The sequence below is a fragment of the Emys orbicularis genome, chromosome 1 (assembly GCF_028017835.1).
Source record: "Emys orbicularis isolate rEmyOrb1 chromosome 1, rEmyOrb1.hap1, whole genome shotgun sequence".
Taxonomy (NCBI): Eukaryota; Metazoa; Chordata; order Testudines; family Emydidae; genus Emys; species Emys orbicularis.
The window spans coordinates 7,648,099-7,664,213 of NC_088683.1; the positions used below are offsets into that span (position 1 = coordinate 7,648,099).

General features: G+C 53.9%; 1 protein-coding gene across 1 annotated transcript in view; it reads left to right on the forward strand.

The window, feature by feature from the left end:
• STRIP2 (striatin interacting protein 2) overlaps positions 1-16,115 on the forward strand; it is a 64,406-nt gene that overhangs the window by 15,304 nt on the left and 32,987 nt on the right. Inside the window, exons 3-12 of the mRNA XM_065417329.1 lie at positions 1,962-2,036; positions 4,765-4,899; positions 6,694-6,814; positions 7,329-7,397; positions 8,310-8,416; positions 8,797-8,924; positions 10,946-11,131; positions 11,715-11,938; positions 13,811-13,876; positions 15,033-15,096. Of these exons, the coding sequence (XP_065273401.1) occupies positions 1,962-2,036; positions 4,765-4,899; positions 6,694-6,814; positions 7,329-7,397; positions 8,310-8,416; positions 8,797-8,924; positions 10,946-11,131; positions 11,715-11,938; positions 13,811-13,876; positions 15,033-15,096 (1,175 nt within the window). The remainder of the gene's footprint in view (positions 1-1,961; positions 2,037-4,764; positions 4,900-6,693; positions 6,815-7,328; positions 7,398-8,309; positions 8,417-8,796; positions 8,925-10,945; positions 11,132-11,714; positions 11,939-13,810; positions 13,877-15,032; positions 15,097-16,115) is intronic.

Genomic DNA, 16,115 nt, shown 5'->3' on the forward strand with positions numbered 1-16,115 from the left:
ATTACAGATCGAAGTACCCACCTCCTGCAGTTCACATTGGGTTTTCCTGTAGAAGGAGACTGTTGGGTCAGATTTGACTCCAAATACAGGTTGGGCATTGTGGGACACCTCTTGGAGGCCATTTACGGCGATATAACCAAGCGCAGTGTCTACACTGACATTGCGTTGATCTAACTGTGTCGCAAAACACTCCCGGCCTCTCATCGAGGTGGTTTTATTTTGTCGGTGTGGCAGGAGAGTTAAATCTGCGGGAGGAGCGTTGTCGAATGTCACTCTCTACTGTGTAGTCGACGAATGCTGACTGTGTGGTGTAGACAAGGCCTGAGTGACTTGGTTTTAATGTACACTGCAAGTTCCTTGAAGCAGGATTGTCTCTGCCTCTAAGGGTCCAGCCGAGTAGAACCGGGGTCTGTAGGGCTTCAGGTGATGAACACTTCCACCCTGGCAGCCACGGCATAGCGGTGATCCATGCACTATAAACCAGAGGGGAATAAGCAACACAGGACGTGCCTCTTACAGAATAGCCAATGGCAGCACCCCCGTGACCTCTGATTGCTCCAGGCGCATTATTTAGGCACAGAGGGAGTTCCAGGAAGCTGTCTCTGCAGCCTGGTGGTACCTGGCTTGATGCTACAACGGACCTCACTCTTGTTCTCTGCTTCGGACTTTGGCTCTAACTCCTGGCTTTACTCCTCGTCACTGGTTCGACCCCTGGTTTGACTCTGCGTCTGACCCCTAGCTTGGCTTCTGACGCCTGCTCCTGCTCCAGCCACTAAGCCTGACTGCTAGTCCTGCCCGACTGCCCACGTCCCAGTCGTGACACTCTCAGTTTCACTACCCTGCACAGTGGGGATTTGGATCCTCATTCTTCTTGTAAGATAAATCATCATTATTTCTATCTATCCCCAGACTTTTGTGGCCCCTTTCGCTACAAAACTCAACGGCAATAGAAATAACTTCCAAAATAATCCTGAGGAAACATTCCTCGCAGTGCCAGCAACTCCCATGGGCTAGTGACCGAGAACCTGAAGGTGTAATTGATTAGAAATGGGGAAATACAAAAAAGTAAACAAGTGGCATAAATGGTGTTAAGTCAATTAGATTTTAAAATGCCGTTATAGCAAACGACAGTGGTGCTGGTGCACACATTCAGTGGGTCTTTGCTTATGTGTATTGGATTATTTTTTTAGCTTAGCAGTAATTAGGGATCCCCCACTTTAATAGTGTGACATTAAAGTGAACAAAGTATATTCCAGGCTCAGTCAGAGCTACCTAAACCCACCCACCGTGTCTCATCCTCACCCTGGCTCCATTTTTTTCATTGACACTGTGAGCATGATTTTTAAACTTGGGCACCTAAGTGAGAGAGGAAGGATGCGTGTGTCATTAAGGAACTGGCCTGAGAACTGGGAGATCTGGATTCTGTTCCTGGTTCTTCCACAGACTTTCTCCTTGGGGAAAGGCACATTTCGGTCCTTCCATTTCCCATCTGTAAAATGGGGATAATACTTCCTTACCTCACAGGGGTGTAGTTAAGGTACATGGTGGTGGTAGAAAAGCCTATTAATAATAATAATACCTCACTCTTATATAGCAGTTTTCATCCATGGATCTCAAAGTGCTTTATAGAGGAGGTCAGGATCATTATCTACATGTTACAGATGGGGAAACTGAGGCTCAGAGTGGGGACGTGACCTGCGTAAGGTCACCCCACAGGCCAGGAGCAGAGCTTGGAATAGAATCTAGGGTCTCCTGAGTCTCAGTCCAGCGCTTTCCACCAGGCCACGCTGCCCCCAATCTAGTTAATTTAGGTGTCCAGTTCCCACGTGTTTGCTCAAAGGAGTAGATGGGCCCCGAGGTGCCCTTTTGAGAACTCAGGCACTGGAGCTGGTACGTGGGGTGCTCTGTCTCTAAGTGCTACGCCCGCTTTCAAGCCTTTTTTTGTGTGTCTTCCCCAATAGAACTGTACAGCTACACGGAAGAGCCGGAGTTCACCATCAACAGGAAGTGCTTCGAAGAGGATTTTCAAACTCAAGGTATCCCAGTCCGGGCGATTGCATCTCATGTGGCAAGACGGGTCCCAACCCTGCAGACCTGGCCTCATGAGGAGCCCTGACCTGGGTGAACGGAGCTCAGTGGGACTGCCCAGACGGGAGAGGTGCTTCTCGTGCCAATTGAGTTTTGCAGGGTTGGGTCCGTACATTGCGCCTTTGGTGTCTGGACTGACTCAGGGTTTGAGGTGGGGTTGTGAGAATTGGGCCTATAAAATTACTTTCCCTGTGAGCCCAGCTGTAAGGAGCCAGTGGAAGTTCATCAGATGTCACAATAACTAAGGCTACGTTTTAGTCATGGTATATTTAGTAAAAGTCATGGACAGGTCACGGGCAGTAAACAAAACTTCACGGCCCGTGTCCTGTCCACGATTTGTACTATTTACCCATAACTAAACCTTGGGCTGGGGGCCCGCAGGTGCTCTATGGGGGGGAGGGGGCGGTCTGGGGGTACAACAGGTGCTGGGGGGGGGGTCTGGGACCCCCACTGGTGCTGGGGGTGGGTGGGCAGCTACACGCTGCCCGGGACCCCGGCTGGCTCCGTATGTCCCTGCAGCTCCTAGAGGGAGGTCAAGGCCAGTGGGGGGCTCCGTGCACAGGTCCCGCCAAGCTCCCTTCCAGTTCTAGGAGATAGGATATCTCCATATATTATAATGGGAGCTGCGGGGGCAGTGCCGGCAGGCAGGGACAGCGCGCAGAGCCCCCTGGTCCCTCCACCTACGTCAGGAGTTGCAGGGTCATGCTGGCCGCTTCCAGGGAGCCTCCCCTCCCCCGAGGTAAGCGCTGCACCGTACCCCAGCCCTGAGCCCCCCCCACCATCCCTCCGACACACCCAAACTGCTGCAGCTGGCCCAGGGGCTGCCCGACTGTTCAGCCAGCCGCACTGGCTGCTGCAAAAGTCACGGAAAGTCACCGAATCTGTGACCCGCGTGACAGACACACAGCCTTAACAATAACCTATAGCAACAAATGTGGGTGGGGGCAGGAGCGCTGGAACGGGGGGGGGGGGGCAAGGGGCCATGGCCCATCCACTTTTCGCCATGGGCCCAGCCCCCTGTCCCTCTTTTTCCCCCCCAAGGGTAAGAGCAGCCCATGGAGCTGTGGGGAGCTGCAGACCCTCCACCTGCCCGAGGTGGGGGGCCCCAGAGCAGCCCCCGGCCTGTGTCCCGAGCCCCCCTGCCCAGGGCAGATGGAGGGTCAGTGGCTCCCCAGCTGGCTGTCACCTTGGCCCAGCTCTGGCTTTCAGAGGTGTGGGAGTGTGTCAAAGGAGGCGTGAGCTGTGTGCGGTCAGTCCTGGGTGGCTGGGGCTCGTGCAGAAGGGTGTGCACACCTGGGAGGCAGGGATAAAGGGGAGAGCTGGAGCCCCACCACCTGGGGGCTCTCTTCTCCTCCCACCCCACACCCCACAATTGCTCACCGGGGCGCAGCTCCAGCTGTCGGCCCCGGGTGGCAGCAGCAGCGCAGAAGTAAGGGTGGCAATGGGGTGCTAAGTCGGCTGTGAAAAGTGATATCGACGAATCACCTCTAAACGACTCCAGACACACACAGGGGCCCGATCAGATAAGCTGGAGAACCGCTGCACTAAAAGTTGCCAGGTGCTCAGGTACCGTGGTAACGGGGGGGATATAAATACGAAAGGTGGTAACAGAGCAGACTAAACAAAGAGAAGCGTGCGCTGCTCTCGTCCGTGAGGAGCGTCCCAGCAGCTTTGCCTCTACAGAAGATCCCAGCGCCTCTAAGGATCCCCTCTACCTTCAGACATGAATTCTCACCGCTCCCCCGCCGATGTGGGTCCGTATCGTCCCCGTTTCACAGAGCAGGGGAACCGAAGCACAGAGCTAGCGAGTGAATTGCCCACGGTTACGCAATGAGTCAGGGGCCGTCGGGAACGGAAGCCTGACGCGCATCACTAACGCGTCCCTACTGGCTAGTGACTGAGAGCCTGCTAATGCTTGAAACCCCAGAACCGCTGCTGCCTGTGGGGTTTTCTTTGAGATGAAGCTGACAGGTTCTGTGACATACGCGTGTGCTTTGCAGCTGGCATTCCTGCAGCCTTGGGTTCCCTACACAGCGAGCGAAGGGAGGGATCACGAGAGCGGTGGCTGACTCGGCCTGGCTGGGCTATTTCCCAATGTCCCATGAGTTGGCTGTGTCCAACAGGAACAATAGGTAGGGTGGCTGCTGCCGCGTCCCCAGAACACCGGACGTGCCGGTATTTCCGGGACCGGCGTGGGCCTGCCCCTGCTGGTGGGACCTCACACACACGCTGTGCATGAGGTAGCGCTGCCCAGAGGAAGCCATTTTGAAGAGCGTGCCCTTCTGCCAGTACGACCGCCCGCGCCCGGTGCATGCGAGGTCATGCCAGCGGGGAGGTGGAGTGGCATGCCCTTCAAAATGGTGTCCCCCATCCGTGATACCGGACAAAACCACGTCTGGTTTAGTCTCCGTACAGGACGGGGGACAAAAGAGAACTGTCTGGCTTAAAACCAGACGAGTGGCCTCCCTGACAACGTCGTCCATCTGAAGGAAGGTGCTGAGAACTGGTCTAGTGCCCAGAAAAGTCCATGTGCGTCTCCAGCACGCCAGTGATACTGGACACTATTCCACTTGGCTTCCTTCCACCTGCTTCCACACCATCCCTGTAGTATCCGAGAGAGGCTGGAACAGGATCCGTGAAGGAAAAGATCCTGACTCATTCTCCTCTCGTTTCCAGTGCAGGGCAAGAGATGGCCGGAGCTGGACCAGGCTCAGCAGAAGGCCTATGTGATGCGGTTGCTGGACGGGCTGGAGGTGGTCGACAGGGACAAGCGACTGAAAGCAGCACGAGCTGTCCTTTATTTGGCACAAGGTAACTGCCTGGGCCCAGCAGACGGCGCCGCGCCAGGTGGCATGGGCACTGTGGGTTTACTCGGAAAGGTTGGTTGCTCTTAAGGCGAGGAGGAATTGTTTGCTTCCCCCTGCTGGACGGGTCGACTCTCCAAGCCCTGCATTGTCTAAATGCTTCGTTCTCATCAGGCTGGGGTGTAAATCCGCCTGGTGCTTGCCTGCCACGCACTGTGTCCCTGTGGACCCGGCTACTGGACGCTAAAAGTTCCTACGTGTGCTTTGATCTGTCCTGCATTGAGATGGGAGTAGATCAAAGCACACTAGGAAACTGGGAGTTCATGACAGCAGGGGCCACGCGGACACTTAGTGTGCGGCAGGCTAACGCGGGGTAGATTTCACCCCAGCTGGATGCAAATGGCATCTTCATTTACATAGGCCCTTATGGCATTTCTGCATTGCCTGTCACCGTGGTGTGCTAGTGCCGGCCGAAGGCTGTCGTGCATCCAGACGCAGGGCTAATGCCATAGTTAAGAAACGACTCTTAGGAGACTGACTGGTTCATGGGCTTGGGAATAGAAACTGAAGACTTTAATCTCTAGATCTGGATGCTGCCAGGTACTCGGCACCTAGGTTCTGCAGCAATGGGGCATTAGAAACGCCTAGTGTGGAGGTTGCTGGAATAACTTAGTCCCTGCCGACCTGGGCTGGATTTATCACCTGCAGGCTGCTTGAAAAGAGTCCCATAGGAGACCCTTTATGATCGCGATTTACAGCAGGGTCCCTCATTGCCCAGCTGGGTGTGTCCTCACTAAGCATCTCCCTTTCCCCCACACTTGGCTTCTCTCTCTCTCCCCTTCCTTCCTGTGTTTCCTTCTGCTCTTCCTCCTCCGTTTTCATGTTGTGCAGGTCAGCCAGGGGGTAACTGGATATTGTCAGCCAGATCTTCGGCACCAAGAGACCCTCACTTTCTGAGTCAATTTTTCTTCCCCTCCTCCCAAATCATGACATACCTTAGGCCAAATGGAAACTGGAAGTGTTTGCCCGTCGTCGTTTGCCCCTGTTGAGGGAGGTTTCTTTGACTGGGCATTGGCTGTTCCTGCACATGGATGTATTGTTGTGCAGTTATTTAAAGTCAGCCATCTGGTGAAGGAGGACGGAGTGGGGTGAGGGGTTGGTTCTCAGTGCAGTTCCTGGTGGATTGTTGTCAATCAGAAAGGCCGTCACCACATTAGGCTCGGAAGGGACCAGATCATGTAGTCTGACCTCTCCCGTCGTACAGGGCACCAGCGCCAGCCAGCACCCGGGCACCAAACTCAACAAGTGAAGCCAAACCAAAGTATTACAGCCCTCAGGAGACTAAACTAGAGTGTGTCCAAGCGGCGAGCAGGAGGGACCGAGGTGCACCGGTGCCCAAGGCCCTGTAATGGCAGGGAATCGATTTCATGAGTCAGACCCAAATGATTCTGGCAAGCAACCCGCACCCACTGCTGCAGAGAAAGGGGAACCCCCCGCACACCCCACCCCCAAGGCCAGTCTCACTTGGGGGAAATTCCCTCCCGACCCTACATGTGGTGATCGGTTAGACCCTGAGCATGTTGGCTCCAGAATTGGAGAGAAACCAGTGGTTGAATGGGGATTTGAGCCCAAACTCCCCTCTCGCTCGGATAAGTGGTCCCTCCATGTTGGGATGGAGGAAGCTTGCATGGTTGCTGCACCTGTTCGCCGTACTCCAGTCCTGCCAGCCTGGTACCTTTCACCAGCACTAACTTCACCTCACTTCACACAGTTTGCTGCATCGGCCTCTCTGTTCCCCCAGGTGTATTTGGCGAGTGTGACATGGAAGCGGAGGTCCTGCATTGGTCTCGGCACAATAACTTCCTGTTGTACCAGATGGGAACGTTCTCCGCCTTCCTGGAGCTCCTGAACATGGAGATAGAGTGAGAGGGTTTAGCGTTCTCTGATCTGCTCTCGTCTTTGTAACGCATACGTCCGCGGGATGTCCCTGTTTGGTTTTGGCTCCTTGCTAATGGCCATAACTGGAGTTTTGGTGGGGAGGAGGGGTTGAACAAAGGTGGTCTAATCACCAGAGCAGTTCTCTCTGTGTGTGTGTGTGAGAGAGAGAGAGAGAGAGAGAGAGAGAGAGAGAGATGGTTTAGTGTAGAAAGGACAATGTAGGGGTGGTTGTGGAATCTCCGTCATTGGAGGGTTTTAAGAACAAGTTAGACAAACACCTGTCAGGGATGGTCTTGAGTGCAGGGGACTGGACTAGATGACCTACTGCGGTCCCTTCCAGTCCTACACTTCTATGATTCTATGGCTATTCATCGTGTAAATGGGCCCTAGATGTGGCCTTGTCTGGTCTGAGTGGTGGAGTCTCTCTCCATCCGGAGCAGCCACTGACTGACTGGAGATTTGACCACGAACTCCTGTCCTCCTCTTTCTTCATTGCAGCAACAGCCAGGCTTGCAGCAGCGCCCTGAGGAAACCAGCCATCTCCTTAGCGGATAGCACGGAGCTCAGGTGACCTGTCTTTTCACCCCTGTCCTCCATTCTAGACCCTGTCCACCCGCCCTGGAGCAGGACGTGAGATGGGAAAGAGCTGTCAGGTCAGCGGGCACACCCAGCCCGTCTGTCTGCTGCCTTGGCCAAAGTGCCAGGGAAATCACCCGGCTTATTCTTTAGGCTTCAGAGCTCTTCAGGCTAAGTTCAGCGAGGGTGTCTGGTGGCCCCGGAGCAGCTGCCCTGCAGAGAGAGGCGAGTGGTTTCAGCTCTCTGGGCCAGTGGAGTCTGGCATTGCTGTTGCAGCTGCATGTTCAGCTCCTGGGAGGAAAGGGGATGAAACCTCAAGTCATCTTATGGCCCCTACTCCCTCTCTGGCCTTGGGGGGGCATTGTTGGACTCCCCAGAAGACTGTAGCAAGCCCTTTGCTGTGGGGAGGGTTGTCTGGATATGTTGTATCTGAAGGAATAGGTGGGGAGACATGATCAAACTGTGGGGGGCCAGGAACAGGGGGGTAAACCCATCATCCAAGGGGGAAGGAGTATCTCAGCTGAGAAAATGCACTATATTTTAGTTGTCCTTTCTGTCACTTTGCTGGCCCCGTGGGCATCGCCCTAACGCGGCGGGTCCCACAAGCATCCGCCGCTTGCACCCTGAGCAATTGCAGTGCGGTGGGATGGAAGGTCCAGCTTTGGAGACCTGCAGGCTCTGGCTCAGGGGGGCAGATTGTGGAACAGTCTGGATTGTAATGTAGGCGAAGGTCACTGGCTTGTTCCAGGAAAACCCCAGACTTTCTCCCCTCCTCTTGGACCTGCCTTGGGCAGGATGGGGAGGCTGGGATTCCCCCCCAAGCCCTACAGGCAGGGGCGACCTGTAGAGGAAATGGGCCGTGGGTGGCCGTGCGACCTGCCTGTCGTGACGCCTTCTCTCCAGGGTGCTGCTGAGCGTCCTGTACCTGATGGTGGAGAACATCCGTGTGGAGGCGGAGACTGACCCGCCCGAGTGGCAGAGCTCCCGGGAGACCTTCAGGACAGAGCTGAGTGAGTAGCTGGCCACCCTCCGAAGCGCAGTTTCTCTCTCACGCACAACCATGTCTGGGGGGGTGCAGCCCGCTCCGCCGTCCCGTGCTGTAAAGGCCTCGGAGTGGTAGCTGTAAAACCAGAGGGAACAAACCACCAGCAAATGTAGTGGGATCCCCCTTATTCCACCAGCCCGAGGTCAAACCAAGTTTGGGCTAAGACTGTGGAGACTCTAGTGGTGGGTGGGGGGGGGATTGTTGGGGGCTGGTTGCTGTCAGCACGTCGGCGAATAGAGTCTCTGCGCGACGTGCTAATAAACTCGCTCCAGTGGCGAGAGCGTGGGGGACAGGGGAGATTCTCTTTATTCCAAGCTTGTTTGGTTTTGGTCCCCTCCCTCGCAGGTTTTCCTGTGCACAGCGAAGAGCCGTTTGCTCTGTTGCTCTTCACCATGGTGGCCAAGTTCTGCAGTGGACACGCCCCCCACTTCCCCATGAAGAAGGTCCTGCTCCTGCTGTGGAAGGTGCTTCTGGTGAGTGCGATCCTTTTGCTTCCCAAGAGTCTCCTGAATTGGGGAGGAACTTGTATATTGGGAGGCCGCCGCCTGGGCTCCTTTTGCTAATTAATTCAGCCTTGTAGACGTCCCAGCATCGAAGTTTCATCATCACTTAAAACACGTTTAAGGCTAGATTGAAAAAGGCACTAGACAATCGACAAGAGAAAGCAACTTGCGCTGGTCCGAGGGGATCTCCTGGTTTGAGTTGCTTTCACCACCAGCTTTTGTAACGCAGAAACTTCTGAGCGAGAAGGATCTGTGTTTGCCTAGCACACAATAGCGCCAGGAGCAGCAGGCTGCATTGGGAGTTTATAAAGTATAAAGCTCGCCGGGGTCACTGGCTGAAGGGATGCGCCGGATGTGACATCTGAGCTTAGCGAAGCATTGGTCATAGTGTCTCGGGAAATCTTACTTGAGAAATGAATTCAGGTTGGCTTGGGGACGAAGAGCACAATTTGAAATGCAAACTGGTCGAAGAATCAGACATGCAAGATTTTTGTGAGAGTTAAATGTGGGCTGGAGAAGATTGTAGGAGTGGGGTAACGCAGGGGTTCGTGTTAGGTCAGAGCTCATTAAATACCATCCATAAATATCTGGAAGAGGGAGTAAGTGACGTGTTACCCAAAAGGATATGGAAATGCTGGGGAGGCTGGAGGCAACAGAGCATCTCGAAATCTGGATGAGAAATGACAACATGAAATTGAATCTCAAAAAAGATATACTGGCACTAGAAAAGGTTCAGAGAAGGGCAACTAAAATGATCAGGGGGTTGGAACGGGTCCCATATGAGGAGAGATTAAAGAGGCTAGGACTTTTCAGCTTGGAAAAGAAGAGACTAAGGGGGGATATGATAGAGGTATATAAAATCATGAGTGATGTGGAGAAAGTAGATAAGGAAAAGTTATTTACTTATTCCCATAATACAAGAACTAGGGGCCACCAAATGAAATTAATGGGCAGCAGGTTTAAAACAAATAAAAGGAAGTTCTTCTTCACGCAGTGCACAGTCAACCTGTGGAACTCCTTGCCTGAGGAGGTTGTGAAGGCTAGGACTATAACAGGGTTTAAAAGAGAACTGGATAAATTCATGGAGGTTAAGACCATTAATGGCTATTAGCCAGGATGGGTGAGGAATGGTGTCTCTAGCCTCTGTTTGTCAGAGGGTGGAGATGGATGGCAGGAGAGAGATCACTTGATCATTACCTGTTAGGTTCACTCCCTCTGGGGCACCTGGCATTGGCCACTGTCGGTAGACAGGATACTGGGCTGGATGGACCTTTGGTCTGACCCAGTACGGCCGTTCTTATGTTATGTTCTTATAATGTGGAAAAACGTCCGTGGGAAAGTAATTTGCAAACACCCATAATTCAATGAGAGGAAAATGCCTGGGAAGCAGAAATGCTCCTATTTTATTTTCTAGGCCCAGAAGGGACCGTTAAGATCAGCTAGTCTGGGCTGTATAACGCTGGCCGGAGAGTTTCCTCCAGCGGTGTTGGAAGATCACTGGGGATGATAGTGGGCGGCAGATTAGGCGTGGCTTTGCAGCTTGATAGGGAAACGAGAAAGGCCCTGCTGCGAGCTTTGGCTTTGGAGCCAGGAGGAAATAGTCCTCGGCTTGCATGGCTGCACCTGGATGATCTTCCTAGGAGAGAGAAGATCTAGTTACGACAGTTAAGGGCGGGCACAAGCCTCCAGGTATTTGCGGGATGCAAACCCCAAAGAGAGAAGAGAATTATTGAGGGAAGCCCAAGAGGAGCTGATGCTACGTCTACACTGCGCGCTAGGGGGGTGATTCCCCTGCGTTTGCACACACACTGGGGGTAGGAGTCCTTACGCCAGTGCAGGTGTAAATAGCAGTTTAGCTGCACTAGCCTGGGAAGTGGCCGCAGAGGCCAGGCTGAGCTGTGCTGAGAACATCCCGGCTGGTTTCTGTGGGGGTGTGAGGAACGGCTCATTTTCCCTTCTTTCTCTTCTACCCCTGGCCTGCTGGCCCGCAGTTCACCCTGGGGGGATTCGAGGCCCTCCAGGCCATGAAAATGAAGAAGCGGGAGGAGCTGGGCCTGCCACCTCTCCCGGAGGACAGCATCCAAGTCATGCGCCGCATGCGGGCTGCGTCGCCTCCGACCTACACCATTGAACTCCTGGACCAGCAGTCGTCGAAACGCGGGCACCGGAGCAGGCGGGTAAGAGCTAGCGAGGCAGCTCTGGGAGGCAGCACGTGGCGTGGCGTCCCTCCAGAAGGGAACTTCCGTCCAACAGGAGAGGCTGCGTTCAGTAGTGCCCTTCTCTTTGCCCGGTTCCCAGCGGGGGGTTGCCAGGAGATGGCATGTTTGATTTCCTATTAAGAAAGGGAGAGCACATCCCAGACGTCTAATCCCCAGCTACGAGGAGCGAAGCACGACGTACTGAACTACTGACTGCAAACCGGGGCTCTCCTCCAGTTGAGCTGGTTGAGCTGATGCATTATGCTCAGCAGTTCCAAAGTTTGCAGGAAAAAAATTGGATTCAAAGGGGGCAGGATACCTTCCGCCACTTCCTCCGGGGCGGGCAGCAAATCCAGCAACCAGGGGCTCCATTTTGAAGGTTGCTTCGTCCAGGCTGAGATGCCAAATAAAGAGATGAGGCCAAACAATGGACATCCTTGCTCAAGAGAAACTTCAGTATTTAGCCCATGCAGCTTCCTGACCCCTAGGGAAGTGGAGCCTGAGGGTTTGTAAAATCCTTCCTCCTCCCCACTGATTTCTCCTCTGTTTCCACATGTGATAGCCCCTGGTGAAGCAAGACAGCCTGGACATCTATAACGAGAGGGACCCTTTCAAGAACGATGAGGCTGGAGTGGATGAAGAGGAAAATGACGACGTAGACAGCGGGATTGAGGGGGAGCTGGACCTGATGGAGCGGGATGCGATCATCCAGGCTGGGCCAGCTCAGCGCCCACCCATCGAGCGGGTGTCCTTCCCCAAAGGGCTTCCATGGGCACCCAAAGTCAGGTATAGCCATCTCGTTTCATTGCCCTCCACCCCTGCCCCAACTCCCCTTACGTTGCAGTGAGTCATGGGTGGAATGCTTGCCTGCTACCTGTTGGACTGAAAAGACTTCACTGTTTTCCCTACGTGGCCTGTCTCATACCACCTTTGGCTGGGATCTCCCAAGACTTTACAAGCCAAGTATGATAAAATCAGGTCCATAGTGGGGTGGGAGGCCGGCCACCGTGGAAATCCCAGGTGTGGCAGGAAGTAGGGTTGGTTCTCCTGTAGGGAGGACATGGAGTACTACAGATCGGGGATGAAGGTCAGCGTTACTAGCCAGTATTGATAGTCCAGAGCTGGGTACTTCCCCGGTTGTGGCCTTAGGGAACTAGTCTTGAGAGTTGTTCAATGAAATCACCTCTCGCCAGTTACGTAGCGAGTCTTTTACCTGCCTGGATGGTGAGCGTCCTCCAGTGGCTTCATTCTGATCCGGGAGCTTGGAGAACCTCCGTTGTAGGTCTGGGGTGGGTAGGGTGACCAGATGTCCCGATTTTATAGGGACAGTCCCGATTTTTGGGTCTTTTTTTTTTTTTTATATAGGCTCCTATTATCCCCCACCCCTGTCCCTATTTTTCACACTTGCTGTCTGGTCACCCTAGGGGTGGGGGACATGCCTCTTTCTAGAGCTCAGAGGGGTAGCCGTGTTAGTTTGTATCAGCAAAAACAACGAGGAGTCCTTGTGGCACCTTAGAGACTAACAAATTTATTTGGGCATAAGCTTTCGTGGGCTAGAACCCACTTCATCAGATGCACGGAGTGGAAAATACAGTAGCGGGTATATATACATAGTACATGAAAAGGTGGGAGTCGCCTTACCAAGTGATGGGTCAGGCTAACGAGACAATTCAATTAACAGCAGGATACCAAGAGAGGAAAAATCACTTTTGTAGTGGTAACGAGGGTGGCCCATTTCAAACAGTTGACAAGAAGGTGTGAGTAACAGTAGGGGGAAATTAGTATTGGGGAAATTAGTTTTTGTAATGATACTAATCCACGAGTTGTGTTATGCTTAGTGGCTGAGATCCTGGCCCCACTGAAGTCAACGTGAGATTGGCCATTTACTTCGGTAGAGCCAGGATTTGACCTGGACTTTAAAATGCAGGAGCCCACGTACGTCTCTGGTTTGGGAGCAGTGCAAGGGTTAAAGCTGATCAGCTGGGATAAACGAAGCTGCAGCCAGGCCTGTTCACTGCACGGCTCGTTAAAATGGGCAGGACCCCGTTTCCCATGGAGCTCTGATGTCTCTGTCTCTGCAATACTGCGGGGCCCCGTGGTTATTCTCTCGCCCTGCGAGTTAAGGGACTTGTCTTTTTTTGGCTGCAAATTCCCCATAGAATATGGAATTCAGCTGGGTTCTTTTGGCCTCTCACAGCTTCACCTGGTAATACAAATTCTCCTGGTGGCATTAAGCTCCCAGTTCTAGGGAAGGATGCACAAGGCGGAACAGCACCAGCTTGCTCTCCGACACCTGTAGTGCTCTGTAAGGCCAACGGGGTGGACTGCAGATGGCCCTTGCTGACTGCAGGGAGCAGAGCGGTTCAATAAGAAGGGGCTGGTTTTACAGAGTCGCTTTCTCCACTAAACCCACGTGTTAAATGACTCTAGAGGTTTAGAATAAGTCCAGATCATCTCGTTTCTATTGCTCCTGATGGCTAGTTGGCTGGAGCAGTGCAACCGTCTGCCAGGTGGTAGTAACGACTCCACTAAGCGATGCTGCAGGGTTGGATGTTACGTGCTGGGGGTCTGGTGTTTCGTTTCCAAGCAAACGTGATGCTGATAGGACATGTGTGTTTTCCCCTCTCTCCCTGGTTGTTTCTCCTGCCACTCTATCAGACAGAAGGACATTGAGCATTTCCTGGAGGCAAGTAGGAACAAATTCATTGGATTCACCCTCGGACAGTGAGTATTGGGCATCTGGGAGGATACAGTTGGTTTGGCTTTTGCCAGCAAACAGTCTGTCCCCTGATCTCCTGTCATTGCGACGTTCGCTGGCTGCTGGGAGGTGTTAGCCCTCGGCTTTCGGGAGGCAGCTGGCATACTGAATGCTTAGGAGGCTGCGTGGCCGTTCTCAGTCTGTATCAGGACCACGTTGCAATGTAAAACCATGTTCTAATGGACAGTGCTCGCTCCAAAGATCTTACGGTCTAATGAAAAACAGAGCCAGTGTGGAGAACCCAATGCTTCGTGCAAGCCAAGGGGTCAGGGTGATAGCTGGCCCGGGTCGTCTTATTCCACAGAGCTGATTGTTTGCGTTATAAATTTGCCTTTTGATGGAGGGGGAGGAGAGTGAGGAGGTGGGAGCATAGGGAGTGGGAGGGGCAGTGGGAGTTGTGGCTGGTGCGGATTCCTTAGTCCAGAAAAATACCCGCGTACGTTGTGGCATCAGCGTGGGAAGGGGCTGGAAGCTGCTGGTGCAGCTGCGGAAGGTCTGCCAGGAGAGAGGTCACCTTGGGAACTCCCATAGCTGATTCTGGCTGCGTGGCAACGAAGGCGGCTGAAGCTCAGTCTGGTCCGGAGTGAAAGCGAGGGTGGGGAGGGAGCCGACAAATCCTGCACTGACCCCTGGTGTCGCTGAGCCATCCGCCAGCTGGGAGCTAGTTGTATCTTGCAGGCATGGGACAGGCCGTGGATGGCCTGGGAGACCTTCAGAGAACAACCAGACACTGCAGGGAGGGATGTTTGGTGGTTCAGTGAGCGCTCTTCTCTCTGGGTCAGGAACGAACCTGTGCCCTTTGGAGCAGAACTGGAAAGCGCTGGCTGCCGACCTTCCCTTTCTGTGTAGCTGTGGTCGCAGGGCAGAGTATCAGAGTTCAGGATTTCACCTTGTGCCTTTTGTCGCATGTCCTAGGAGCGTCAACCCCTCCGGCAGTGCGGAGATGGAGGGAAAAGGGGTGGGTGTTCGTGGCATTTAGACATTGAGTTCCTGGGACATCTGGGTTTCGTTCGTCTGACAGCAGACCGCCTGTCTTACTCCTGCTCTAAATCCAAAAGGGAAAGTGTCTGTTCCAGATCTCCCTTTCGGGCTTGTATCGATCTTTTTCTTCCCCTCCCGCAGGGACACGGATACCTTAGTAGGGTTGCCCCGGCCCATCCACGAAAGCGTGAAGACTCTAAAGCAGGTAATGCAGTGGCTCTGTTCCTTAAACATCTGCGGTTGTTCTGGTCTGCGGGACCTTGATATAGGGGATGGCTTGTCTGATGGCTTGAATTGCTAGAACACCACTGGTTCTTACACCCGGCAGCACTGGGATGCAGCCATCTCTGGGGTGGGAACTTGTGCACAGTAGGCTCCATAGGAGCGGGGGAAATCTTTGGCCAGGATCACCGATGCAAAAGAGAACATCCATGCGCATGCAGAGCAGGTGGGAAGTCTGGCTTAGCGTCGCGTGCATGCAAACTTGGCAGCTCTATCTACCTGCCTTGGGAGACTGACAAACGGAGTCAACCCTGTGGGGATTTGAACTTGGTTGCACTAGGGAGTCTGGGTATTCTCACCCTGGACCGCTAACCCATCCTGTGCTTCCCCAATAGAATTCACGTTACGCCTGAAGCCGCCCCCACGCCTTGTACTTATACCCCAGTTCAAGCACCCCTGGGGAAAAAATAGGGGGCGCTCAGCACTCACCAGCTGTTCAGGCGAGGCCCCCAGATCAGCTGTTTGGTGGCTGGCAGGAGGTGCTTGGGGGAGGGGAGACAGCAGTGAGTGATGGGTGGGGTTGGGGAGCCTTGGGGAGGGGCAGAGCATGGGCAGGTAGAGGTGGAGTGGGGGCGGGGCCTTGGGGAGGGGGCGGAGCATGGGTGGGTAGAGGTGGGCGGGGCCTTGGGGAGGGGCGGAGCATGGCAGGAAGGGGCGGGGTGGAGGCGGGGCCTTGGGGTGGAGTGGGGTTGCAGTACCCACCGGGAAAAATGAAAGTCAGCGCCTGTGCCCTAGTCCATATTGCTTACCAGCACCTGGCTGAAGAAGACCAGATACAAGAAACTAAAGGGAAAGATACTCTCCCCACCCACCCACCCCTTTTTCAATCGGCCCTCTGGGTCTCTGTTAACAGTCTGTCCCTGACTGGGGCCTCTGGCTGCTCTCGCAATATAAATAAGTGATGAAGTCGTTGGCTTTACCATTTGTGGTCATTAAATCTGC